At 40.8% G+C, this 27,206-nt stretch overlaps 1 protein-coding gene across 2 annotated transcripts in view; it reads left to right on the top strand.

The window, feature by feature from the left end:
• The window catches only part of LOC124156650 (GTP-binding protein Di-Ras2), a 240,944-nt gene that overhangs the window by 125,843 nt on the left and 87,895 nt on the right, over positions 1 to 27,206 (top strand). The window contains exon 1 of one of the 2 annotated variants that reach the window (XM_046531310.1): positions 21,365 to 22,079. The exons of the other annotated variant lie outside the window; for it this stretch is intronic. Coding sequence (XP_046387266.1) covers positions 22,061 to 22,079 — 19 coding nt within the window. The 5' untranslated portion in view covers positions 21,365 to 22,060. Of the gene's footprint in view, positions 1 to 21,364; positions 22,080 to 27,206 lie in introns of those variants that run through there. 2 annotated transcript variants of the gene reach the window in all.

Genomic DNA, 27,206 nt, shown 5'->3' with positions numbered 1-27,206 from the left:
TTCAATTTTGAATAAGCATATACAATTTTATGAGTATAAAAAAATTGAAAAATTATTATCATTGTACTTTAATTATCATTAAATAATTCTACCGGTAGGTTTGCATGGAGTATTTAAGAAGTATTCTGTTGGTATCCCTCGATGCGCTTCCCTCTTAAATTCATTATAAGACCTACTCCCTTTCATTCCATCTTAAAAATGTTCAATTATCCTCCCCCCTCTCCCTCTTTTACCCAATATTCTGCCCTCGAACACCGTTTCCAGCATCTCCCCCTCCCCGCTCAGTACTCGCTCCCACTATATTCCTTCCATCCAAAATCCATCTACATATACACCTTCTGTCTCCTCCGTATCTCATGTAAAAGCTGCCTCTCCTCACCCACCGTGTCTAGTACTTCGTCGTTCTTCCTCCTCTCCGTCCACATCGCCTACTCCATTCTTCTCCAGACCAATATAGACCTCGAACGCCTCCAGTCTTTTCTAGTCCTCCTACCTAAGTATCCATGTTTCCGCATCGTAAAGTGCTACACTTGAGATCAAAATACTCTCAATGAATAATATAAATTATTAATCTGATTTGTGAATGAAAAACTTTGCTGTTTCTACAATTTGGAACTTTATTTTCCTGACTAGTTTCGATACACTGTATCATATTCATAGGACTAGCCTATTCTAGGCCTAGCCTAGGCTAGTCCTATGAATATGATACAGTGTATCGAAACTAGTCAGGAAAATAAAGTTCCAAATTGTAGAAACAGCAAAGTTTTTCATTCACAAATCAGTAAGATGGATTTCTACAACGTGAAGGGCTCTACTATTCAGTGCATTAAATTATTAATACCCAAGAGGTTGAAATGTGGTGAAGAAAGATAAATATTGCTCGCAATCTTTGTTAGTGCTCAGAGCATATCTCCACACCATGCGGCTCGGATTTTGCACGAATTAAATTAGCTGGAACCAAGGTGTCCTTGAAGTTATCCTCACAAAGCACCCGATCATTCAAAGAGTCCGCTTTGCGAGATTTCTCCACCTTTCAATCGAAAAGTGAGTGTGCAAGCCCACATTTTTTTTCTCTGGCGGTAAATTTTTGGGCAGGTGTGAAAATTACTTTTTTTCCAAGAGACCGTTCTTTTTTACTCATAGCAAACCACGCTTCAACGAGTAATTAGGCGCTCTTTAAATTTTAATTCGAAGCTTCACATTTCCACCGAATTAACGCCGGGGTTCACGTCCAAATCCATGCATTTCCTTTGATGCTTGAGCTATAAATACACCCGAATGTTTGCTCGAGGAAATCGCTCAACCCGGCGAATGATCGACCTTTCAAAATGCTCTCCACTCGCCCGACGAGGTCACCCAGGTGGCAAGAAGGTGAGAAGAGGGACGCGAACGAGGCGGGGGTCAAAGGGCATGCGAGAGCGAATGGGCAGACACCGAAACGGATCGAGGGCCCTTCTCGGGTAGAGGGTAAAAATTCGCATGCATATAAATATCTACCATCTAAGTGACTAACGCACTTTCACACGTGCCTCCGTTCAAGCTGGATAGCTTCTAATAATGCCACACGGCTTTCTTTTGCTACCTTTGTAATTTTTAATTAAACTTTCTTCGCTCCATTTATTCTCAACAATTTTTGCTGCATGATTCCCATAAGTTTATCTCGTGCATTATATTTATTCATGAATTCCTACGACTTACGGAAATAACTGATTATTCACCTGAAGTTCAGTACTTTCATACTACCACCCCAGGAGTGTGAATGCATGAATTGGAGTAGAAAAACATAGACAGTAAGATGATGGTGGAGGAAAGTCTATTTTGAACATAAAAATTTGCATCATGCTACAGTAATTATAAAATTACCGAAGCTGTAGTATTCCGCTAAATGGATTTGCGTCGTGAAAAATTTTATATATCGGGACTTAAACATGACTAATTACAGAAGTAAAGAAACAATTCATCAGTTTCTAAACGTGGAGCATATTTTTTTTATTAGAGCGAGGCTTGGACGTTGACAGCAGAGGATAAGTCAAGAGTGGAAGCATTCGAAATGTGCTGTTCCTGAAGAATTATGAGGATAAATTGGATTGATTGGTTAAGTGATGAGGAAGTGCAAAGAGAAGTGGGAGAAAGAAAAGTCTTGTAAAAATCATGAGGAGAAGACGGGAGAACTTATTTGACCAGATGGAAACAATCGTGGAAGGACAGGTGGACGGGAGGAAAGGTAAGACACGACCCCCAAGAAATTACAAAGGATGGACTATTATTTCTATGACAACGGTAAAAAAATACGTCGCTATGAAAACGGTAGCCGATGGGAGAGCGGAATGCTGACCTGCGTCAAGCCATTCTTAGGATTGTTGACTCATGTTTATGATTACTTGGAATGGCCCGCTTCGAATTTCAAACAACAATTAGAGTCTAATAAACATGACAAATGCGCCAAACATAAAGTTAACTTTAAAATCGACGTCGGAAATTACATGCGACACTTTCGGTCTTCTAACTGAAAAGGCATTACGTGGTCACCGTCGCATTAAAAATTGAGAAAAGGCCTAACAATCGATGAGTGTTAAACAGAATAAAAAGCCGAGATAGAGAAAATACGTTATATTAACTATGAAAATTTGTGCCATCACCTCAAACTCCGAATCGAAATTTATTAAAATAATTCGGTGAAAGAAAGGGAAAGGTATGATTTGGCGAAACAGCAATCTTTCCCATTCATCATATAAAGTTAAGAAAGAGATAACACGGAAGGTTCCGCCAACTTCTCACGGCTGTGCGAATTTCTAAAATTTCTGCTCCGCATACTCGATCAGAGAAAAACCTTTTGCTGAGAAAAACAATGGCTCACAAGAATATATAACAAAAACATTACAATGTGACACTAATGCACAAGACTGAGGTGTGACTGAGAAAAGGTGACACGATCGGCATGAACTCGTGATGTCATCAACTTGATTTCGGAACGGTTGAATCCGTTGATTTTTCATTGTAACTACGCGGATATTCTCTTTCAAACTCAAAAACGGAATTAATAAACAATTGGCCAAATGGGCGGACCTCTTTGTTGTGTAACAGGAGAAATAAAATGACTTTTAAATGAAGGTAACAATCAGGCAAAAATAACAGATTATTGTAAAAAAATAAAATAGCAACTGCTTGTATAACCCGGGCTTGGTCGATGAATAACAGTCCCTCGCAAATCTCATTTAACCACCGGCGCAGGGCTCTCACAAAGGGAGTCCCTCTCACGCTAAAATATAGCCAGCCATAAAGAAGTCAAAGCAAGAAGAAGATTTAATTAAACGAGTGAATATCCAATCATCCGAGTTTGCTCGAAGAAGAACAACACGCCTCTTTTGTTCCAAATAAATATCAGTTTCAATTGGGACGCACGATAACCTTTGCACTTTCCAAGATAAGCGAAAAACATATCACGCACCACGGAGGTTGTTTGAGCACGTGAACGAAAGGAAATCTCATAAATGAATTCTGCTTAGAAAAAAATAGTACTCGAGAAAAGTGAGGGAATATATGTATGTGTGTTGTATGCCCTCCCTAAAACGAATGTGGAGGTTGTAGGGGAGGGGGAAGACCATAATCGCAAAGTTACATTCAGCGTTATTCCAGCAATGGTCGACATGACTCATAGTTACCGCTAGTGTTCGCAAGCTAGCGGTATACAGAGGGACTCAGGGGTATTTATTCTCATAGTAATCCTTATTAAAATTCTTTATTTTGGTTGCCAGATTTCATGTTTTTCTAATAGAATTTCTCATTAACCGACAAAAGAACTCTTTTTAATTCATAATTCCATATTGCATTAACATAAATGTTATTAAATTCTCCACTATAAATGTCAAAAAATGATATTTGATACTGATAAACTGATTTTATTAGCTAAATTATAATATTTTGAATAATCCTATTATGACTATCATTCAATACACCAGGATAAACATGCGTTGACATAAATCAATGCCACATTATTGGGTTTTTAGCTAAATAATGCCGTGAATAATTTCAATTGTTGTTATTTCATGAAAATGGCATTCGATTCGCCCCATAAATCTGTAAAGATCATTAATATAAAATAGATAATTATTGAATTTTCCACGTTAAATTTCTACTTATAATCAAGAATGCCATCTAAGATAGTAAAGTCTTTTTTAAGAAAAATAACGAAAATTTTTTACTTTTGAGTTGTCGTGGAGGATTCTCCTTAAAGAGGACTCAGTTAATGAATGATAATTATCAACTTTAGGACATGGAATGTTTTGAAAAGCTATCAAAATGCCGGTGGGTGACCAAAGTTAACTCAATCTCACATGATTCAACTCAAAGTTTGGTTTGGGAAAAGTGAGGGCAAATTTATTGGTACTACCGGTTTCGCTTACAGCATCATCAGGTACAATATATCAAGGTGTGCAACGTTTTAAATAGGAAAGGATTCCTATTTAAGAGGAAACCGGTAGTACCAATAAATTTAAAATTGTGGAAATTGCTCCTGCTCCTTCATTATGTTCCGTTTCCACTCCATCTCGCCTGAATCCTCAGATTATATCTCTTAGAAACACGTTCTTGTTTCGCGCTCGAGGAAGGCCATAAAACAGGACGGAGGATACGTGAAAAAATAGTATGTGTAGTAGAAGCATCATTCTGTCGTGTGTGTAATTTTCATAACGTGCGATAAATAAATGTCGATGAAAAAAAAATACGGTGCAATACTTTCTGGGCAACCCTCGTATGTTTCACGTCCCAACTCCCGTAAGCATGCTCACTCTTTCCGAGGTGGACTAGATAGAAATTACTACCGGACCACCACACCGTGACTCTGTCCTCTTGCTACGTCCAACTTTTGAATTTTGGAAACCCATGAAATAGAGTGAAAGTGGCCGCCAATCACGTGCTCTGTTTCATCACGCCTTCGAGGAAGCGAAAAACTGCGTGCGGTGAAACCACTTGTTTCCTCTGATTGGCCACCCAGTCGACTCTTCAACAGTCAACAACTTTGTCGTACTTTTGAAATAGATGAGCGTCGCACGCAATTCCCAATGACCTCCCTCCGCTCCCGCAATAATTTACCATCTCGACGCGTCCATCCGCTGGGCGGCGCCGCGAGCGGGCTTGCTCTCGCTGCTTGCTTTTTTTCACCTCATCTCCCCCCCGGGTGCCACTTTCGCTCACGCAACTCGCCTATTCCAAATACTAATTAAAGACACCTGCATACCCAAATATGCCCCCACCTGTACACGGGCGATAGAGAGAGAGAGATAGAGAGAAAAGCCAGAATACTGTCAATAAAAACCAGAACACTAAGATATATAAATTAGCCCTCAATTTACGCCATTTCCAAAAGAGGTACTTTATTTTTTTTGTCTTTAGAATTCCGCAGCGATTAAAAGCACTAGTGTAATCCATTTTTAAGTTTACTAATGCGTGGAATGAACTATTATTGTACAAAAATTAGTTTCTCTTGCTAGGAGCGAATGGTTGAGCAATAAAAGTCAATTTCACCCAGCAATCGATTCGAAAATGGAATGAGCTTGGTGATTAAATTCCCTGATCTTCTTCCTCATAGTCTCGTTCTTTATGTGCCCCAATTAATTCCTTACTCGGGGGCTTTCCCGTCAATTTTTCCTTCCATTTATAACCCTCGCATAATCACTGTGACACATGTCATGCGTTTCATGCCTCTGGTGCTCTCTTATTCTATCCTTCGGTTTGCCTTCTCGTTTCTCGACCTAACCGCCCATTTTAGCCTCAGTACCCACCTCTAACACACTGTCACTAAAGTTCTATTCTTCTCCGACCAGCTTTTCCAATGACCCGTGTTTCCTATCCGTTGTGTGCTACAGCCCTACACACTAAGTAAGAGACTGGAATTTCCCAAATGTACCCACCTGCTGTCTCCCGCAACCGAGCCATGGAATTCCAGAAGCATTCTCTGGCTTGTTCGCTGCCGTATATAAGTAGCGAACATTCGACCCTCTGGGCCGACACAAGCTTACCAAGCCGCAGTTCTGACATCTAACCTATAAATCTCAACATGGCCAGTCCTGCTTTTCATTACCAGCGGACACGCCTCATATTTGGTGACCCTGGACGATTGCCATTTCGATGGAAGGTGAAGATAAAAATCGACGTCTTCGGCAAGAAGGAAAAACGCGTTCCAACGCAAGATCAACACCTACAAGAACTTCAAGCTCGTCTTTTGCAGCTTGAATTATAAACCCAGCACGCTTTACAACTGGAATCGGCCATCCATTCCAGTCCAAACGGCGATCAAATGGATCTAATCGTGGGAAATGATCTTTTGGGCCGTTCTGGCCCGATAAACCGGCGTTATGATTCACCCAGATGGTTTGTTGGGGAACTTTCCTTGCAATAAATGGGTGTGGCTGAAAATATCAGGGGGATCGTGTTGGTATGGTGGCTAGAGTTCTGGCTTCCCATCCAGTTGGTCCGCTATCAAATCCCAGCGCGCTGCAGCGGTGGCAGAGATATTTCAGAAGCCGCTCGATCCCTTCTAGTTTTTTTTGCGGAGGGCACTTCAAGTTCAACACTCCGTCCTTCGTAGGGGACGTTAAGCCATGATCCTCTTGGTGCCTTTCGTTAATAGCAGGCTAATGCCGATGCCGGGTTTCTCTCCACCCTTCCTTCCATACCTTTTTCCTTATGGCGCAAATGACCTTAGCCGTCGCGTCGGTCGCCTCCTCAAAATACCATATCATACCTAAAAATATTATTTTTACCCAGGACTTGATGCACTTAAAATTCCCTCTGTAATTGTTCCAAATCCATTATCCCTCCCAAATAAATCCATCAAAGGCCAAACCTTTAATGAAGCTAATGAACGCTAATCGCCGTGCGGTGAGAGCCGCCGGGTCGACCGCTTGGGAGGTTTCCTATGGCCCAAGCGGAGGCGTTCACAATCTTGGGCGAATAAGGAACGCGGTTCATCTACATCTACATGATACCCTGTGAGCCACCTGTAGGGGTGTAGGATGTTTGGCAGCGGGTGACCAATCACCAGCATACAGCATGCAAAAGGACAGCCACATGCACACCGCTCCGCCAAAGGAATATCACGCATACTAGCAAAATATACATTTATATTCATAAGACAAAACTTGCCAATGGTTAGTAATTCCTATAGAAAATACATGCAAGGTTAGAAAGGTAGGACTGGGTTTTTTGCACGCTCGCCGAAGCTACTGAGGAAAGTGAGATCCCAAAGCGCTCGTCTTTCGATCCAAGAGCTTTGAGTTCAAATCCTATGCCACGTCTCCGAATGTCCCAAACAAAAATTCCGCACGCTGCGGAAAAGCGCTCAGGAAAAGGAACTCCAACCCTGAATGAGTGGCATTCATTCGCCAGTGGTTCATAGCGCGGAGTAAAGCATGTGGCGGTTCGCAAGGGTGTTTTTTATACCATTTACTTGTATCTGAAGAATCGTATTAGAGTGTACTGTGTATTGGGGAATACATTTAAACGAAGAGCTGAAAGAAAGAGGTAGATGATGATCTAATGCGAAGCTGCGATAAATATGGGACAGAAACGTTTTTTGCACTCACAGAGTAAAACTTAAGATTTCGTCAATATCCTCTGAACATATTTAGAACATATGGTAGAAAATTCTGCAGGTAAAGAGAAGTCGGAGGAGCTTCATGTGTCTGTAGAAATCTTTTTTTTTTATTGCTCATTATCTGTTTCTTTTACACGGGTCTACAATTTCCAATTGCTCATGTTTATAGCAATGAAATTTCCACAAATTGGCTCCATGAGGAATAAAATTCCCATTTCCTCTGGAGCCATCAAAATCTCCAACTGAAAAACAGACTGTGGTGACCTCTACCCACACCCATACGAACCAATCTTTACAACGCCAAGTGAGTGAGAGTATTACAGCGAGATGAGTGTTGGTAGGAGAGAGAGAGAGAGATACAGGGGGAGCAAGTGTGTTTGTTGGAAGGGGGGTGGGTCGATGATAGAGCGGGGGAAAGGGGGGGGGGGATTACGGGGGAGCAATCGTGACCTCGACCCCTTTGGTCCCTCGACGACGACGCCTCGAGAGCACTCGAGAGGGGAAGCTGCTGCTCAAACAACAACCTCATCCCCCCCCCCTTCACTACCACCCTCCCTTAAACCCCCCACCAACCAACCAACCAGAGGAGGAGGACACCGAGCGAGACAAATGAGTATCTAGAAGTCGCGTCCGCCTCTGCGGCGGAGCAAACAATCGCGAAAATTCCCCCAATCTCATACGAAACCATGGCGACGCATCACGCACAGCTATAAAACAAAGGGAAAAATGGAGTAGCAACGCGTGATGAATAACAGGCACTGACATAATTAGATATATCAGGCTCACGTTATCAGAAACGGAAAATTTATACGCTTCAGAAAAATTAATAGCTTTCGCTGAGTCAGTTGCATAAAAAGCTGTATTTTCAAGTAAATAACAACAAGCACAAGCACACAAGTACTCAAACAGTTAGAACAATGTTTATATCTCCCTTAGAGAAAATCCATAGTAAACATTACTTGGAATCATCATTAATCGAATATTTAATTAGTTTAAGATAATAATTAACATTTTAAAGCGCGATCATGATATGGAAACGATCGTTGATGGAAAAGTGGCGGGGAAGATGTCAAAGAAATTCCTAGGATTAGATACGTGGAGCAGGTGAGGAAAGATATAAAACGGAAAAAAAAGTAATTTTTGAAATAATATCTGATAAGATAAATGAGTGAGTGGAGACCTCCGTATAACCTATCTTCGGTTTGCTGGCAGATGATGACCAATGATCATTAGATTTATCATTCCATTAAAATTTATCCCAGCGATTTATAATGAGACTCATTTTAGATTACTATTGAACAATAAAACAGAGAAAAAAGATTTTTCCCTTTTAGCGCAGTCAGTGGTACTAGTGCGTTCATTTTCCGTTCCTTCAAACGAAGTCAGATGAAATAATTATCCAAGGAATCCCGAGGGTACAAAATACTGTTAATCCCAAATATTAAACTTGGCTAAATAAAGAAATAATGGAGGTCTGAAACTCCCAAACATCATCCCTGAGAGAATTAAATATTTTTGACTGCGCAGTGAGGTTTTTTCACTCCGAATCAAAACCGCAAGTCATGAGAATTCGGTGGATGAAAAGGAGAGATAAGTTATAACGAGTGATTTAAATGAAACGAAGTTAAAGTAATTGATTTTTTTCTTCGATTACATCTTTGTGCACAAATTGCGACCGCGACGGGTCCGTCAGAGGAAGTACAGGGAACAGAATCAAAAGATTTGGCGCGGTTAAGATCACACTTTTTACTGCACTTATTTACTGTTACACACTCTACATCTCGCGGTCAATTGTCCGCTGCGAAGCCGCTTGCTCTCTGAAGTCCACCTTAAGACTCACCACATGATCGACACTCATCTCACCACCACTAGTCAAATAACACTTTCATCAATTTCGGGGATCGCGTTGGTGTGGTGTCTAGAGTGTTGGCTTCCCACTCGGCGGGCCCCGGTTCAAATCCCGGCAGTAGCAGAAAATTTTCAGAGACAACCCGATCCCTGCTTGAATGTAGTGTGGAGGATATTTCAAGTGCAACACTCCGTCCGTCGAATGGGACGTTAAGCCGTAGTCCACTTGGCGCCTTTCGTCAAGAGCATGCCAATGCCGACGCCGGGTTTCTCTCCACCCTTCCCTTCTTACCCATTCCTCATGGCGCAAATGATCTCAGCTGTCGGTCGCCTCCTCCAAATACCACCACGACACTCATCTCTTCCATTCGCTGTCATTGAGGAGGCGTGGGAACCGTTGGTCGCTGATGTTGCAGTAGCTATCGGTGGGACTAGAGCTACCGGAAACCGAAGGAATGTGCAAGCAGAAGAAAGAACGGAGAGAGCGTGGGACGCTTAGGTAGGTTCTTTGGAACAAGACGAGGAAGTATTTGGCTTCTTACATTTGGTATTTTCACTTTTTATTGATTCCCTATTAAGAAAGTAGTTTTTACTTCTAATCTACCCCAAATCTCGTGCAAAAAACCGTCATATTTTAGTAATCAATGGCGAAAATTTTAATTCCACGCGCGCTTAACGCAAGACATTTTTAGCTACATTAATCCCATCAACAGGCGTGCATTTTTGACAGAGCATATTTATTTATGCTTCAAGTGCCTAAATCATTTATTATGATTGTCATTTTATGGAATGGCATCAAAAAATAGTGAAAATGCTGGTTTATATGTGAGTACTCATTGTTTGAGAACATATTGATAGCAACAGCATCAAGTACAGGATCCAAATTTAAATAAATTTTAAGCGTATTCGTAATCCTGCTAATAATTTTTTCTAAGATAAATATTAAATAATAATTAATTAAAATTTGACAGCGTAATTTATTTTAATCGATCCCGATTCATTTTTTTCAACACTCTCCCCAATACTGGTCAGGACAAAAATTAATCGTATCCATTCATAAATTCTCTAATGAGTTTAAAACGAGAAAAGAAGAATGCTGCCGCCCACTTTTTATGCGTAATTAGGACTCCGATTAATTTACCCCTTCACGGAGAACCTTTTATTGGGAGCTCACAAGGGTGCAAACAATAATGAACCATGCGAAACCAATACGCAAGGCCAAGGAACAGCTTAGGATCGGTTATTCGTCCGGTTAGAGTGAATAACCGCTTCAACGTCATAAATTTGTTCGTCAATAACGAATGGATGAAATAAACCCTCCCGACCATTTTGCACGAGTTGGTGATGTCATTAGAGCTCTGGTTCATTTACTCGTGGTTCAGAGGGAACTTTTGGCAGAAGTAAACAATTGCTCACAAGAGTGTAAACATCAATGATCAATATCATTCCAATGCTCAAGGCCAAGAAGTAGCTGAGAAGCGGTGACGCGCTCGTCAAGTGTTCGTCACGCCATCAACTTAGGGGTAGGTCGTCGAGTTTTCGCCGCAAATAGTTGGAAATGTACGTGAAGGATTGATAAACGATAATGCATGTCTCCTTATTTTTCAAGCTCTTATCGCAGTCGTCAATCGCGAATAATACTGAGCAACAATGAGGAACTTTTTTCACGAAACTGGATGTTCCGAATGTATTTCTGTCGGTCGAATTCGAAAATCATAGTCTCAGCATCGTATCACCTGCAGTTATGAGGAAAATAATAAACAATAATCAATCTTCCACATGAAAATGGGTAAATAGTGACTGTATGGCAATCAAGTTAAAGTAGAGTAAAAGTAAACTACAAGATGTGGAAATGTGCACACATAGCGAACAGATTTGAACAGAGAATGTGGAACCAAACATTCAAAACAACAACTTTCACTCCGCGATTTCTTGATTTTCTTGGCATGGACTATCCATCTATCCCACTCATGGAATTTCTGTGTGCTAACGGTGAAGCATCCACCCACTCACTCCCAAGGTCATTTATACCCTAAATGATAATTATCCTCGCCAACTGTCTGCCTCCAACTCTTTTTAACTTCTGCATCCGCCTCGCTGACTCTCATTTTCCCCCATACAAATCAGCACCTCTTCCTTCCATCTTTTTCTCGGTCTTTCTGGAGGTCGTCTCCCATCATGGTTTTCTGCCCAGACTTGTTTTACTAGGGCCTCTTGCTCTCTTCGTATTCTGTGCCCTCCCCATCGCAATCTGCGGCTCTTAGCTTCAGCTACTACAAAATTCACTAATTCTTGGTTAACCTTGTGGTATTCCATTACAAGTTTTTCCTGGATGTACACAATTTCTTATACCACTTTTTTTAAACTGGATTCTAGGGAACAGTTAGAAATTTTAAAAATAATTGAAAGTCAAGACAGTACTCTTACAAATGAATACCTCTACCCGTCCTTTTCCCCTATTCTGGCGTCCGTTTTAAAATTCATCAAGTAACTAGGTAACAATAAGATAAACAAATCATAATAAGAGCCTGATGATGATGATTATTCATTGAAACCCGGGTTGTGCTCTTATATATAAAAAAAAGTGGTATAAGTAATTGTGTACATCCAGGAAAAACTTATTTCAGCTACTACGTCTGGCGAGTCGAAAAGGTCCCTGATTTCCCTGCTGTGTTTTATTCTCCAGGTTCTATTCTCTCTTGTTGATCAAAAACTTTCCTTAACACTTTATTTTCAAAGACAATTAATTTTTATTCCATTCTTTCGTCGGTAACCCATGATTCAGCTCCATATAGAAGGATAGGTCTTATTACGGTTTAATAAATTCTAAGTTTTGTTCTGATGGATTAAAGTTTCCCAGCATCCCAAATATTCTAGTACATTTGTTTCATTTCACGGGTGTACTGATGGAACCTTTAACCCTGTCCCTATCTTACACTTCATAGGATACATTCTAGTACACTTTGCGTGCAATGGACGTAATATTACGTCCTGCTAATCCTTCTGAGGATTGCCGTGGACGTAATATTACGTCTATATATTTTATTGAATTTGTTTGCATGAAGCTGTAATATTTCGCCCGTGGTTCTTTTCAAGTTTACTGCTTAGTGGTTCTGTTATTTCAAAAATCAACTGCTCGATGGAAAAAGAGTTCTTTTAATATCTTGAGGACGAAATGTCCGCTGCAGCTACCGGCACCCCTATCTCAGCCTACTTTGTGTGAAAATTCTTTGGAGGAAAGAAGCGTTCGTTGATGGTGCAGTGATCCTTTTTGTCATCCATAATTTTGAATGATTTGCTTGGAACAATGCTTTTGTATGATTTACATGGTTTCAATGGCTCAAATTGATCATGATAAAAAAATATTATGCATTTTATGGCGGTACATCATTTGTTGCAAATTTTTTATTTTTCAAAAACAGCAGGTTTTCATTATTAAAAAATATATTTAAAATTTAGCAATAAATGTTACTCAACTCATTCAATAAAAAGAAAAAAGTCCATTTTTATTGAAATACACATCCATATAAATATATTTTTGATGCTAATGTTTTAAAAAAAATTGCGAATTTAGTAAAATGGCTGGATTTTTCGGTAGGGCTTTCAAATAAGCGGCCGGCACTCAAAGTGTTGACCACAAGCGCTGAAATGGCGAGTCCAATTCGCCAGGAACTTCCGATGGCAAATCGCGCAATGGCGAGAGTGGCTCGTCACCATATTTTCATAATTCTAGCACTAATTAGGGGAAAATATAAAAACTTTGTCAGCTTAACAATGCTAAAGCATCCATTATGCACTCATTAAGTACTCATATGTCTTGAAACATGATTCATAGGAAGTAATAAAATAATTTTATACAATTAGCGATAGCTGTGTACTCGATGTGTTGAGCTAGATAATTTATTATATGAAATAATAATCACTCTTAATTTCACCGTTCTACGTTTATTAAAAACTAAAAAAATATCATTTAATTACCTACAATTTCATTAAAAAAGAACCGCAGAAAAAAATAAATAGAGGATAGGAGCGCAATATTCAGAAAATGAATTGAAGTGGAAGAGATTGATATATTGCATTGTCAAATAATGCAATAGTGTTCGATTCGTGCAACAACTGAGGCTGATGAGATATTTTGAGTTTCATTTTCCAACTCAGGAGGTCGAAACACATGCTACATTTTCGAAAACTGTTTTGTGACCCCGCACTTTGTTGCACGGCGTAATTGGTGAGCGAGCCCATTTCCAGCAGCTGGCTTGGGGAGTATCGAAAGCAGAGCAACGGCAAGTAAAGGGGCACCTTCATGAATTCAACATTATCTCTATGATGCTCTCAACACGCTCTCTAATTTTAACACGACAGAGTGGATTCTCACGCGATCGTTCACTGCAGCATGCTCTCCCCAGGTGGAAGCACTTTCGCAACTGACCTCGCGGTCGCCAAGGATACCCACTTCCGGCGGCCCTTCCCATTAGAAGGGAAACAGTTGTTAGCACCAACAGGGGGTATCGGCGGATCATAGAGTCGTATCCTGAAGGAAACGCAGATTATCCAGACGTGATCCCAATACAACACAAAATCGGGCCTTTGCCATTCACTCTAATTACTAACAATAACCAAAGTATTCTGGTATTCTCAGGTACAAATAACTCAGACCGTACATTAATTTTTCTGAATCAAATATTACAAAGAACAGATAATATATTCGATTTAGGGATACATTTCCCATGTTCCCATCCTTAGTGCGTAAAATTTAAACTGTCACTTATGTTAGGGTGAGATCTACCCTCACCTATGCAATCCTATCTTTTGAATGAAGTACTCACTGTCGAACACAAAACGATGTACACTCCATTTGAAGACCAATAAAGCGATCGTATGAATCAACAAGTACTTTTCAAATTATCTTTGGTTTATTTTTCGTTTAACTATTATCTTTTAGAGTCATATTTTATTATATATTCTCCTTAATTACTTTTTCATGTCGAATTTCATCCTTGAGGTGAACCCTCAATGATAATAATATCACTAAGTATGGGAAAGAGAACAGCAATCCTTTCTCAGCATTTTCCTCGAAAGAGGTTTGTCTTTTAATGATTTTCTTAAAGATTTGCGTTGGTTCGTGAACTATAATTCAGAAAATTCACATATTTATGTACTCAATAAACTGCAAGAGTGTATCTCAGAGGAAGAGTTTAAGGAATAATACTGCGAGATCATTAGAGTAAAATTTTGTTTCAGTGGTGGCCCATGCACGGTCGCAAACCCCATTCTAGGGGAGACCAAGTGGATCGCCATTGGAGGATGGTTTTTATAAATATTGACCAATAAAAAAACACCAACTTAATTTGCATAAGAAAGGAATCGTATATTAAAAGTAGGACGTCTTATTAATGTTTTTAATCCAACGAATAGATCAGCTACGCGATGAGAAAATGTGGCCTAAATAAATGTTTTAATTGTACTTAAACGTATTAATAGTATTAATGAAGTCCTCTTGGATTTCAAACCACTTAAATGAGTTTCTTAAAGCCTTAGATTTCTGCAACATAGAAATCGAAAACCTGCGGCCGTGTACGGTTACGATCGTAAAGTGGAAACATTAGGAACTACGAGAACTATTGTCAGGACATGCATTCACACTGCTAGTTCGGCCAACTGTCGTTGGGACGATCGTTGGGACAATCGTAATCTGAACGAAGCATGTCTCTCTTTCTGCAGCTCCTAAGTGCGCTCCAACCAGTTACTGATTTGAGCGAACGCCCAGCCACCTGTCGAGTCTCCCGAACCCGTTCATATTTGGCGGCGACCGACCGCGGACTCGAGGCGACAGAGAGGTCGAGCACAGCCACACTCGATCAACTCTAAACCAAAGCGGATACGTTCGATTCCACTGCCGAGCGATTTAAATTTCACCGAAAGCACGGAGCCACGTCAAATTCACCCGGTGGAAAACCTGAACAGCCTTCCATGACTATACACGCAGGGGAAACACCGGAGAATTCATAAGCAAGAGCAGTGAATGGTTTTATTATTACCCTCCTTATAATAAATTTAGTCCTTTGTCACTTCTGTATTCAATTACCACGTTCAATTATGAACCAGATTACTCATTTTCAAATAGATACATCCCTTCGACTTCCAAACTTGAACTTTGACGAGATTGGTAGGCGCTTTGCAAGCCTCTAGTGTGAAGGCGCCATCGAAGGGCGTTATATATAAGAAAGCTGTTTTTAGTGAGCTATATAAAACCCTCGCGGTAAATATTTAAAAGAAATTTTAGAATGTTTAGGAAATGTTATAATGAAATCCCAGCCAGAACCAAATAATAAAACGAGGGCCTGCCGTCGGTGGAGCACTTGGATTCTTGCGGTAAGCGGGTCTGGGCCCACCTCGAGTTAACTTTGTCCAGTCAAACGATGTGTGTTTATATGGTTGTGATGTAAACTACATGGAAATATTATGCATACCATATCGGCATTGTTTTACACTTATAATTGCAATAATGGGTAGGGATATCCTTGAAATAAGCTGCACTTAAAATTGCTATATTCGCGAATATTGCCTCTACCTTTCTAAGAGTGTACTGTTTGGCCCTATTCTTCGGGAATCCTTACTATTGTCCACCACCAACAGCAGCCTTGGGAGGCTAGTCCGGTTTCCCATCGGGTCAATGTTGACATCAGCTCTGAATATGGGAACCATCTCGGTCACCGAAACGTCGGCAGCCGTGTCAAAATTCACCCGATGGAAAGCCCGAATAGCCTTCCATTACATGCTGGGGAAACTTCGGAGAATACTTAAGCAAGAGAATTACATAATTTCATTATTACACTCCCTCTAATCAATTTAGTCTTTCTTTCATACCTATGTATTAAATTACCACTTACAACAATACTCAACCAACAACAATTCAACAAAAATTACTTACAATTACAAATTTCAACAATTGCCACGTTCAACAATACCATATGACTCATTTTCAAATTAGAGATCAATCCCATCCACATCCAAAAATCCTCGCAGTATAATTCTGCGATCGTTATGGATTTCAGGCAGTTGAGGTGCCCTGAGTCATAAGATTTCCTTCCAGTTATGACTCATAAAATGAATGAGCAAAACACTCTTCTCAAATGAAATATTCCTCATGAGAGACAGTAAACCTGGAAATCAATCGTCTTTCTATTTTCTGAGGATACCGCTTCCAAAAATAATTAGGACGAGATCCACGACAATGTTTCTCAAGGCGAACCTTTCGAAACTGACCAATGACTGCAAATCGGCCCTCACGAGAGCCAATCAGCGCCCATTTCCGGTCTTGCACGGGGCCCACGGAACTCCCGTTCGACCTAGAAAAAGCCTCTTGAGACGCTACCGCCGCGGAGGACTTGAAGGTGGGTGGGGGCAGCCAAGCCGAGAGGATATCAATTGTTTTTTATGCATGAGATGACCGTTGCGAGACCCGAGAACACATTTGGGTGCGAGCCAAATGGCCGTTTGAACAACGCCGAAAATATATATCCCGGACGAACGGAGGGAAGTAAATCACCACTCCATAATGAGATAATAAACAAAAGAGGAGGCACAAGCGCAGTGACAACAGCTGTTTTCAGAGTTCTGTGTTCTCTGCAAACTCGTCGGTGAAAAAAATTAAAATAACATTTCCATTCTAGCAATACTTAAAATTAATTGTATATCTAATGACTTAGGATAAATTTATATCACAATTATAGCCAATAGAGTAATTCTAAGTATCTACATTAATTTTCCAATCCAATAAAGGCTGAAATTAAAAAAAAATCATCATAAATAAATTTATGGAGTAATTTTCGAGTTTCCTTGTTTATATAGTATAATTAGTATAAATGCAAATTCTGAATAATTATTCATATCATGTTTTTCATTTTGCGTCTACCTATCATAAGAATTCAAAGTTTAAATCAGCGTCTTCAGGAATACAGACAAAATTTGAAATATTATGCAAAATATAAAATGATAAAGGCACGCTTTGGAGTGATTGAATCGTATTTTATCCGTAGAATTTAACTAAGAGTGAACCACAATCGAAGAGCCCTTGAAAAGTAGCGGAACAAGGTCGTATATATCCAAGTCAAATGAAATTAATATGCTCAATTAATATGATTGCCACAAACATTAATATACAAATGCCATTCACAAATGGAACGGAGAAAGAAGATGATAAAGGTTGATGTTTAAAATAGTATACTGTTGAGTATTGATATGACATGAATTTTTGAGAGGCAAGAATACTATGTCGTGTATATGCAGAGTTATTCGGTATGAGCTTCCGCATGAATACATTGGTCAGTGAAATTTGCAATAAACTGGATTGAAATTTGGTGCAATGGGTGAAGTGTCCCACTATGAAGCAGATGACACGTTTTCGCAAAAACATACGAGCCCATCGACGTCCAAAAGTACTATATGAATGGTTTTGCAATTTTGATGTATTGCAGGCAGTTGAAGGAAAATAATTATCCCGAGTCATGAAATGTAATCCAATAATGACTCAATAAGCGGCGAGTTCGACACTTTTCTCAAATTGAATCACCCTCATAAGATGCAACTATCGTGAAAATGGATTTACGGAGGACTACCAAAACGAAAAATATAAGCTCATAGCGGAATGAAAGTAAAATTCAGGATGAATCATGGAAAGCATTTGATAACTATTTAAAATAGAACCAAACAATGACCTTAAAGCCACGATCACTTTTTCCGTTCCTTTCCAGCGATAGCTTCAGCGTTCACTTCAATGATGGTGGAAAAATGACCGTTTAAGGCAATCTTTTTCCGCGACGGCTTCAGGGATGGAAACCCCTTCCCTTTTTAACACCACTCTTTTTCCGTCGCTAAAAACACCGGTGGTCGCTAACGCACTCACGGCCGCTAAAGGTACGTTTTCATGGACACGTTTCGGGCAAAGAGACGCGAAAACGGAATCTTCAGCCAATCAGAAGCCTGGAAACCGTCGCGCGAGTTCGCGCGAGATGCGTCGCCCGAAGTTGAACATGAAACGCGTGAAACTCGCCAACATGGCTGCTTGCGTAAGTCTTCTGCGTAATTCAGTTGATGAATTTATTGTATCCGAAATTAAGGAGAAATATGCTTACGTATACCATTTCGGAGACAACAGATACCGAAACAGAAATCTCAAATAGAAAGCCTGGAGGGAGATAAGAGTTTCTGTTGGATTGGAAGATATGGTGACCTTTAATTTCTGATGATTCTCAAAAGTTATGAATGTTGAAGCTCGAGTAGTAATATCATTGCATTTATCAGCAAAAGGTGAGTTGGCCAGATGATAATCTCTGCGTGACAAATATCGCACTCTCTCTACCTACTGCAAATTGACATGTGGATGAGACTATGAAATTAGTTCTTCTTTCGCTGCATGAATAACTATTGGACACAGTATTAATGTAAATAATGATCTTTTTAATCTCAAATTATACACTTCGCTGTTGTCTTTTTGACTGATTCATCTTAACCAGTAACTAATCAACAACTCTAGACCTTGGCCACCCTTTTTGCTATTTTATTAATTTAAATTAGCAATTGCTATTGCATTAACTTCAGCAGAGACTAATGGGCTGCCAGATAAAATGGAAGAATTACACTAATTAGGGTTTAATGATCCACAAAAGATACTTAAAACACCGCTACTGTGGAAGCATACGCGGTCGTCACTTTTCATTTGTTTTATTGTCGCTTATCTGCTGCAGATAGCTCGCGGGAGGCTCCTACGCGCAGGTTCGCTTTCATGAGAACAGTTCACGCGAAGAATGACGCGTGTCGTCGCGCCCGAACGCGCCTGACGCATTCATGAAAACGTACCTTGAAAGCAATTGTAACGCCACGCTTGTCTTTTAATTGAACGACAGTTGTACATACAGAAAGTGATGGAATTAAAAAAATGGAAAAAGGTGGAAATGATCGTGTGATTCGGAAAAAGACGGGTCGAGCGAACACACCCTTTTAGTCCCTGAAAATCTATTGCTGGAGCTATAACACACGCTTCGTGCACTCAATCAGGATATGGCTCGCCTTTTCATATTCACCCCAAATGCTTCAAGCCACACGAACCATTTTTTTTTTCATAATCCACAACCCTAAAAATAACTATCTCTAATGGTCGAAAATAATAAAAGAAATTCATAATTTATCGGCCTTGGATTATTTTCTTTCACGATTCCTCGTCATGGAGAGGCAGTGGGGTTCACAATGAGCAATGTGGGGCGTATATGGAGCAACAACAAGTCCAGAAGAGTGTCTCGGTGAAAGAGCGAAGCGGTGAAGGGAATTCTGCTTACCCACTTGAGGCATTTAAATTTTATGTTTGATCCGGAAGAACTGATTCCTTGAGCGTATTCCATCCGCGGGACATCCCAAGTTACGTTCTCAAAATATATAACGCATTTATTAATAAAAACGTATAGATTTTTGTAGCAATATTCTAGCAGGCGCCTCTTGAAAAAACCAACATGACGTTTCGTGATGGCATTTCCTCCACTGACTATGATAGAGGTAAAGATACATTTATATCTGTTACAATCAAACTTGAGTGTAGATGGCATTTACACCTAATTGTACTAATTTTATTCTTAAACACTTAGGCATAATGTCACGACGTCGAAACACGCCTTATTTGAAATTAAATGGAATGGAATTTTCATGTGCATTTCATTTAACAAAATGTTCTCCAAAATTGGAAAACTATTGAAAAAAGATTATCTATTGAAGATAGAAATGAGGAAAGTCACAATATTCATTCATAAAAATGCTATGACAAGATGAAATTCATTAGATGCCGAGAAAACAGAATAAACAGAAGAATTTTGCAAAAAGTATGGTATAAACATAGTAACGTGAGATACATTGCATAAATGAAGAGATAAATGAGCTACTCACACAACACGAGGGAAGATTAAGAGATAAAAGGCGGACACTATCGGGAAACTCAGGCTCAACCAACCACATTCAAAGCAAGAGACTAGAGGAAGGGTGACTTGCGAAGAGAAAAGAAATTTGCGAGCTGAGCGACTGCGGAGATTCCATCCCATGAGGTTATTTAAAGTAACTACAGCAATTACAACGGCCTCGGACAAAAAGGGAAGCAAATATAGCAATTCCATTGACCTTCTAAATTCTTAAACCGCAAATTAGTCATTCGTAGAGTTCTCCTTTAGTGAAGCACTTTATATCAAGCCGACATTTGAGAATTTTTATGGTACCTGGATTGGGGCTAAAATAAAATATGGTTGATATTCTTAAATGATAACGTGACACATAATCACGTAATCAACCGTGGTAGATATTTAATAATATAAATCATTTAATAAAAGTTTTATTGAGGTAGTATTATACTCTGAACCATCGGCTTCATAAGTTGTTTCCACAAAAGACGTAGTGAACTCCACGAATTGCAAATATACGATTGAAGGAAAAATCTTATACGTGGAGGAGGCGATGCACGATCACAGTCTCGCGTTATTCGTCGACCACCGGCCATGGGTCTAGGAGAACGGAGTAGTAGAGACAAAAGGTAGGCATAGCGTCGGGATTCGACGCCCGCACCCCTCGTTTCCGGAGGCGACCGTGAGGCACGGGCGTGCGAGCCTTGGAAATTGCGGCAGCACGAAGTCCCGGGGCGAGGGGGAGTGCGTGTAGCGCGCAGGCGCCGGCGCCCGCCCGCCCTCTCGCTGGCGCCGGGACGAGGAGGCCAGTCCACAGTCAGAGGCAGAGAGTCGAGTGCGGAGCGGAGAGCAGGAGTGGAGAGCGGTGGAGCACACGGCTAGGGTGCCGCTCTCACGGAACGCCTCTCCCCCTCTATCTATCCTCTCTATCTATCCCCCATCTATCCTCTCCTTATCCTCTATCTATATCCCTTCTCTATCCTCCCTATATCCTCTCCTTATCCTCACTCTATCCTCTCTCTATCTTCACCTTGTCCTCTACTAATCCTCTCCCTATCCTCCGTCTATCCTCTCCTTAGCCTCTCTATTTATCCTCTCCTTATCCTATCTCTATCCTATCCTTATCTCTTTCTTATCCTCTCTCTCTTTCCTTGCCTTGTCCTCCTTCTATCCTTTCCCTGTATTATCTCTGCCTCCATTCTCCGTCAAACCTCTGTCCTACATATCCTTTCTCTATCCTTTCTGTACGCCTTCCCAATAATCCCCTCCTAATCCTCACTTGTTTCACCCGTGTTCCACTCCGTCTGCATCTTTCCTATCTCTGTACTCTTCGCTGGTCGAGAGGAGAAAGTGAGCGCGGGAGGGAATTGCGTTTACATACAGCCCTCCCCCTCACCCCTCCCCCTCCACGACGACAAAACACCCCTTTCCCCTCCTCCCCTTGCTCAAATGTGCACAAGAGACTAAAAGGGTTGGGGGGTTAGAAAGCACAACAACAAGGGAACCCTCGGCGCAGGGTGACTCTCTTCGTCGCCCACTGGATACCCCCGACACAAGGATCGTGCTCACCAGTGCATTGACGGCGACGTGTCCACAGTGCCTGCCAGTGTTGTGTTGTGTTGTGTGAGTGTTGTTGTTGCCTTCCGAGGCGCCCCCAACCAAAGCGACACCCGGACTCAAGATGCAGCCAGACTCCAAAGGTACGTCCGCACCCGGCGCCGCTGCCGTCTGCACCCTCCCGCACCCCTATCCCCAAGGGGGCGGGTCCCGACCGCGAGAGGACACTAGTGCTGCAAGCCATAGATTCGCTTTTTCCGGCCGATCCATATCACTCCTGATCGCATTGCAGCCACAACTACTCAGTGTTTCATCCCGAAGGCTGGTTTTGTAACGCAGATCACATGAAACCGTCTTTCAAACTAATTTATTCCTTTCAATACAATTTTTTTCCAAAGCAGGTCTTCCAGCGATCTCGTGCATCACACCTGAACAACCCCTTAGCAACCAAACATACGTACTCAAGTCAGACGTCACTGTTTGGATGGATGAAAGTGTAGCACCCCATCACGGACCAAAGCCACAAGCGTTTGAGTTTCACACTTGCATCCTTCCCAAGGACACCCCGCACCAGCAAAATTTTGGCAGGGCGTCCTAGGGCTTCAACCAGAATTCGATATCTGGACCCTTCGGTCAGTAGTCAATGGCCACTAACTACAGCCATAAAATTTACGAACCTCAAACTACGTCAAGGGAAATTAAATACATGGTGGTTGATATTTCCGAGACACCAAAGGCCTGTGTCAATACCTCAACATATTTTCGAATAACCTCTGCATTCGAGTAAGTGCTCCCTTAATCCTTGCTACCACAACGTACAACCTTAAGCCTATCAATTAGATTTTCTAGCTGATATAGTCGATTCCATGGTCCACCTAATAGTCTGTGTATGCTTCGCGAATCATACCCGGAATAAAATTTAAAGTTCCTCGATGTTCTATAGCACCGTTCAACCGAATGGTTGGCAGTGTCAGCAAGTCCTTCCATCAAATTTTTGAGTCTTTTTTTTTGTTCAAATGAAAACGTGTGTGTGTGAGAAACGGTTTATTGTGGCACTAAAAACGCGAGAAGGCCGCTGGAGGGCAGCAGCGTCGCACGAGAGGCCGTCCCCTCCAGATGCAAACGCTGTGTGGGGAGCGGGCAATAGGGGGTGGGTTTGAGGGGGTGGAGGGGGGGGGCAATGAGCGGCGCAGAAAAGGCACTGCCGCCACAGGGGGGCCTTCATTCATGATCTAAACTCCCTCACTATTGCTCGTCACCACTGCACCGACCGAAAAAGCCTGTGTCTCTCTCTCTCGAACGAACGAAGATAAAATAGAATCACCCACGGGAGTAAAATAAAACTTACACGATTTATTTCTTCACGATTTATCTAAAATACTAAAATTATTGAACTCAAAAATACCCTTGAAAATTACACGAGGACGTTAAAATCGGTTGAGTTTGGTATTCCAAGAGAAGTATGAATAGTAGCGCATCGTTTAATTTTAAACTCTTCACATCGCTTGTTCGCCAGTCGATTCCTGACTAACTTCATGGTGATGAAGTCCCAGAAAGTATTCCAAGAATCGATCAAAGGAATTACTTACCGCGGAATTTCCAGCGGCTTTCCTTAAACAGCGGTATTATTCAAAGAAGTAACCTGGGGCTAAGCAGCGTCCTGTCTTTGCGGAACCTCCCACCAATGCGCGGAAATTCCGCGGAGGAAAAATCATTTTGCCTTGACCCAGATTCGAACCCGGACATCATCGCCAAAATCTCCGCGGAGGTACAAAATTTCTCTGCCTCTTGTCTGGTGGAGCACCTGGATAAAATTCTGGGTTCGACTCCCGATCAAGGCAGATGATTTTCCTTCTGCGGAACTGTCCTCGGGAGAGTGGAAGAAAAGAGAAACCTTTATAAAATGTCTTTATAAGGACGCAGGGCAATTTCATCGGCCGTATCATCACACACTGGCCTTAAGTGGAACATCGTCGAATGATTGACAAGAGGAGAGGAAGGGAAGGTTTGGAATTGGACATGTCACACCGTTAACGAAGGATGTCAAAGATAAGGCCTGCGTACAAATAAAAAGGTTGGCCGATACAAGAACAGAGTAGATAGCTGCGTCAACCGGTTATCAGGAGTTTGTACCGATATAATGAACCCATCCCACCAGCGTCTCCGCTAACCGCCTCCGAGTTACATTGTAAGAAAATACTGTGATTAAAAACTACGAGATCATGCAAAATTAAATGAAGCACAGCATAGAAACATTTTAGAACACGGTCGCTGAATAGCCAGACATTGCAGAGTCAGCCGCCCGGGAACTAGGTGCCGGTCGATGCAAAGGATAATATCCCTGTATCCCTCAACATGACACATACTCGAATCCACTGGCTACCATCCAACGGGCATGTTATTATTAGAAAAAAAATCAAATGAAATTCCTTATAACTTAAGTAGCCATGAGTGCTGAGAAATCAAGGTCTCGGCTGATTTAAGGCAGGATAAATATTTTTACTTAGTTCGCATGTCTTTCATTAAAAATTAACTTTTTCAGTGCCAACCTATTTTCTAGGTATTATACCAAAAATGCCGAGGTATTTTTGCTGAATTTGCAGTAGGTTAGGAAACAAATTAGGCCACAAAAACAACTAAAGTTAGATACTTAAAAACTTTTGGAAATCTTTCTTGTATGTGGTTTCAACTTTTTTATTGTATTATTTGACGAAATTTTGGTAATGTGAGTTTATTTTTATGATTTAACGAAAATATTTAATGTTAAAATAAAATGAAAACTCACTAATGAACGATTATTGAACTATCAGCATTTAAGAGTGACATTGCAGGAGGAGCGCGATAGCGCTTCCCGGCACTCTGCGCGTTAAAATATGCTACAATGTAAGGAAAAATGAAATTTCCGAATAAAGCACTTGAATTTTTAATCATAATCTTATGGCAGCCTTCAGATGAGTCCTTCTTGAAAGAATCTAAAGTCTTCACGAGCAAACACAGTTATGTTTGCATTTGTCCCATTTCGAGTTCAAAACCTTCAAGATAATTGGAACGTAAATATCCCAGGTTATCAGCTTAGCTTTAGAAATGCTTGAATACCATTATACTTCTCCAAGTTTGTTCGCTGTCCTCAGGATTAGTGGTGCAGGAATTATGTTCACCGAAAGTATAAATTGCATTATTAGGACGATAATACCTCCGATAAATTTTTATCTTCAGCATTTCCCACAACCTTTTTGGGAGCATGTATTGGAAATGGAAAATATCAATATGAGAACCAGTAGCATTTTTACCCTCTGATTTCTGCCATTTTCCATCTGCCACAGCACCGTTGACCTCGCCCATTTTCTGTTACGCGTTCCTATCCTTCTCCCATATGTTTTCCTTCTTTTGCATTGATGCATATTTGCACTTACGGCGTTGTGTGAATGAAGGAAGGAGTAAGTTAATATATTTAAGTGCATAAAATAGTATAAAAGGCGATCACGAACCTCTGTTTGACACCAATCTGCCAGATGAGGACGTTCGATTCGAGCCCCGAAACATCGGCTAGGATAAAGCTGACGCAGTGGAAAACCTGAGAAGAAGTCCTGCAATTATATTCCTGGAAAGCCTACGATCCCATAGTAGTATAAATCTGTTATGGCCAGGCGAGGTTCTTCGGAATGATTAGGTGCATGAAACAATCCCGGATAGGATATGGAACAAGGTTGTTATTCACTGTACCCATGTATGCCCTCACCCCTGTCGCCTTCCCCCCCCTTTCCCTCGTGGACATAATGCTGCATTCATGCATTGATTCGCGCAGCTGTCCTTGACACCCCCTCCCCTCCCATTCCCTTGCACCTATGCACCCCCCACCCACGACACACCTTCCCCTCCCCCCCGTACTCACACCGCTCGCAATTCGCACATTCTCCTCATTTACTCATCTCCACCTAGATAAAATATCAAAGCTAGCCCCTAGCATACATTCATTCAGGCGGAAAATCTAGACTTCAGTCCTGCATTACCCAATAGAATCTTATAGAAATAAATTCTTTCAGCCCTACCCTTCAACAGAGATTATTGAATATGGTTATTAAGGGAAATTCCTAATGAATTGTTACTTGCAGGCAGGCACGTGGCCAGGAGAGAGAGAAAGAAAACATTATATTTCGTAATCCCAACACAGAATATAGAACAAAAATTTGTCACACACTCAGAGGCTACTCAGCCTCATACGAGCATTCTATAAATTTACAAGTGAATAATCGCCCGTATCGTGTAAATACACCCGGTAAGGAGGTTTCGGGGGGTTTTGTCACTACCTCCAAAAATTCCCATCCACTAGTCTACCCGCCATAAATCTGCTGAGGAGACCACTACCCTCTGACACTCCATTTTACGATATAGCTAGTTATCATGTCTCCCAATAGCTAACGAATCGTTAGCAACGATGATTCAACTTTCAGCACTATGCAAACGAAATGTATAACGGATTCAATGGAATGTATGTATGTTTTCTCGATGTGCGCGAATTGACAAAACAACACTGACATATGCGATCCACGCACCTCCCATGCACCTCCGAAGCAAATTCTGGGGCTACGGGCCTGCAGGCAAATTTATTTCATTTGAAAAGTTTGACGGATGCCTTTTATACAATGGGTAAATTTTAAACTAATAGGCATGTATTTAATCACTCGCCTAAAATTTCCCGAATAGAAAGAAAGAGATATCCAACTGTCTATTAAAAAAACAATGGGAGGATTTCTTTCTGGCAGGCCACAATGAGGCTGGCGTGGCAAGGAAGAGAAAAATGAAATTCTTGTGCCTTATAAAATATTCTAAAAATCCATGCTGCTGTTATAATATTGTAATTTTTAAAATCAAGATGAACGAAATCAAAATAGAAACATGAATTCGATTTTGAATAAGTTTCGGCTAAATATTGAAACACTTAAGCTAAGTCAAGCTAAATTATTCAACTGGGAAAATATTCAGAGGGTAAAAAGCTTCAAAAATCATATTCTGCGTACATCATAAATATCATGGAGCAATATAGTGTTCTATTCATAGCACCATTAATGATTACTTACGAAAAACTTTATAAAATGGATTACAATTTTATTTAAAATTAGCATAAAATGCTCAGCTCATTAAATTCTCAGTGAATTTATGACATCACCCGTATCTACTAATATTGGGAATCTGTCTCTAAAAATTTTTCATAATCAGCACAAAAGGCCATATTAGCATAGACCTGTGCTTCCCCTTAATAAATCGTTGGG

The sequence above is a fragment of the Ischnura elegans genome, chromosome 1, assembly GCF_921293095.1.
Source record: "Ischnura elegans chromosome 1, ioIscEleg1.1, whole genome shotgun sequence".
Taxonomy (NCBI): domain Eukaryota; kingdom Metazoa; phylum Arthropoda; class Insecta; order Odonata; family Coenagrionidae; genus Ischnura; species Ischnura elegans.
This window is presented reverse-complemented; position numbering and strand designations above follow the sequence as displayed.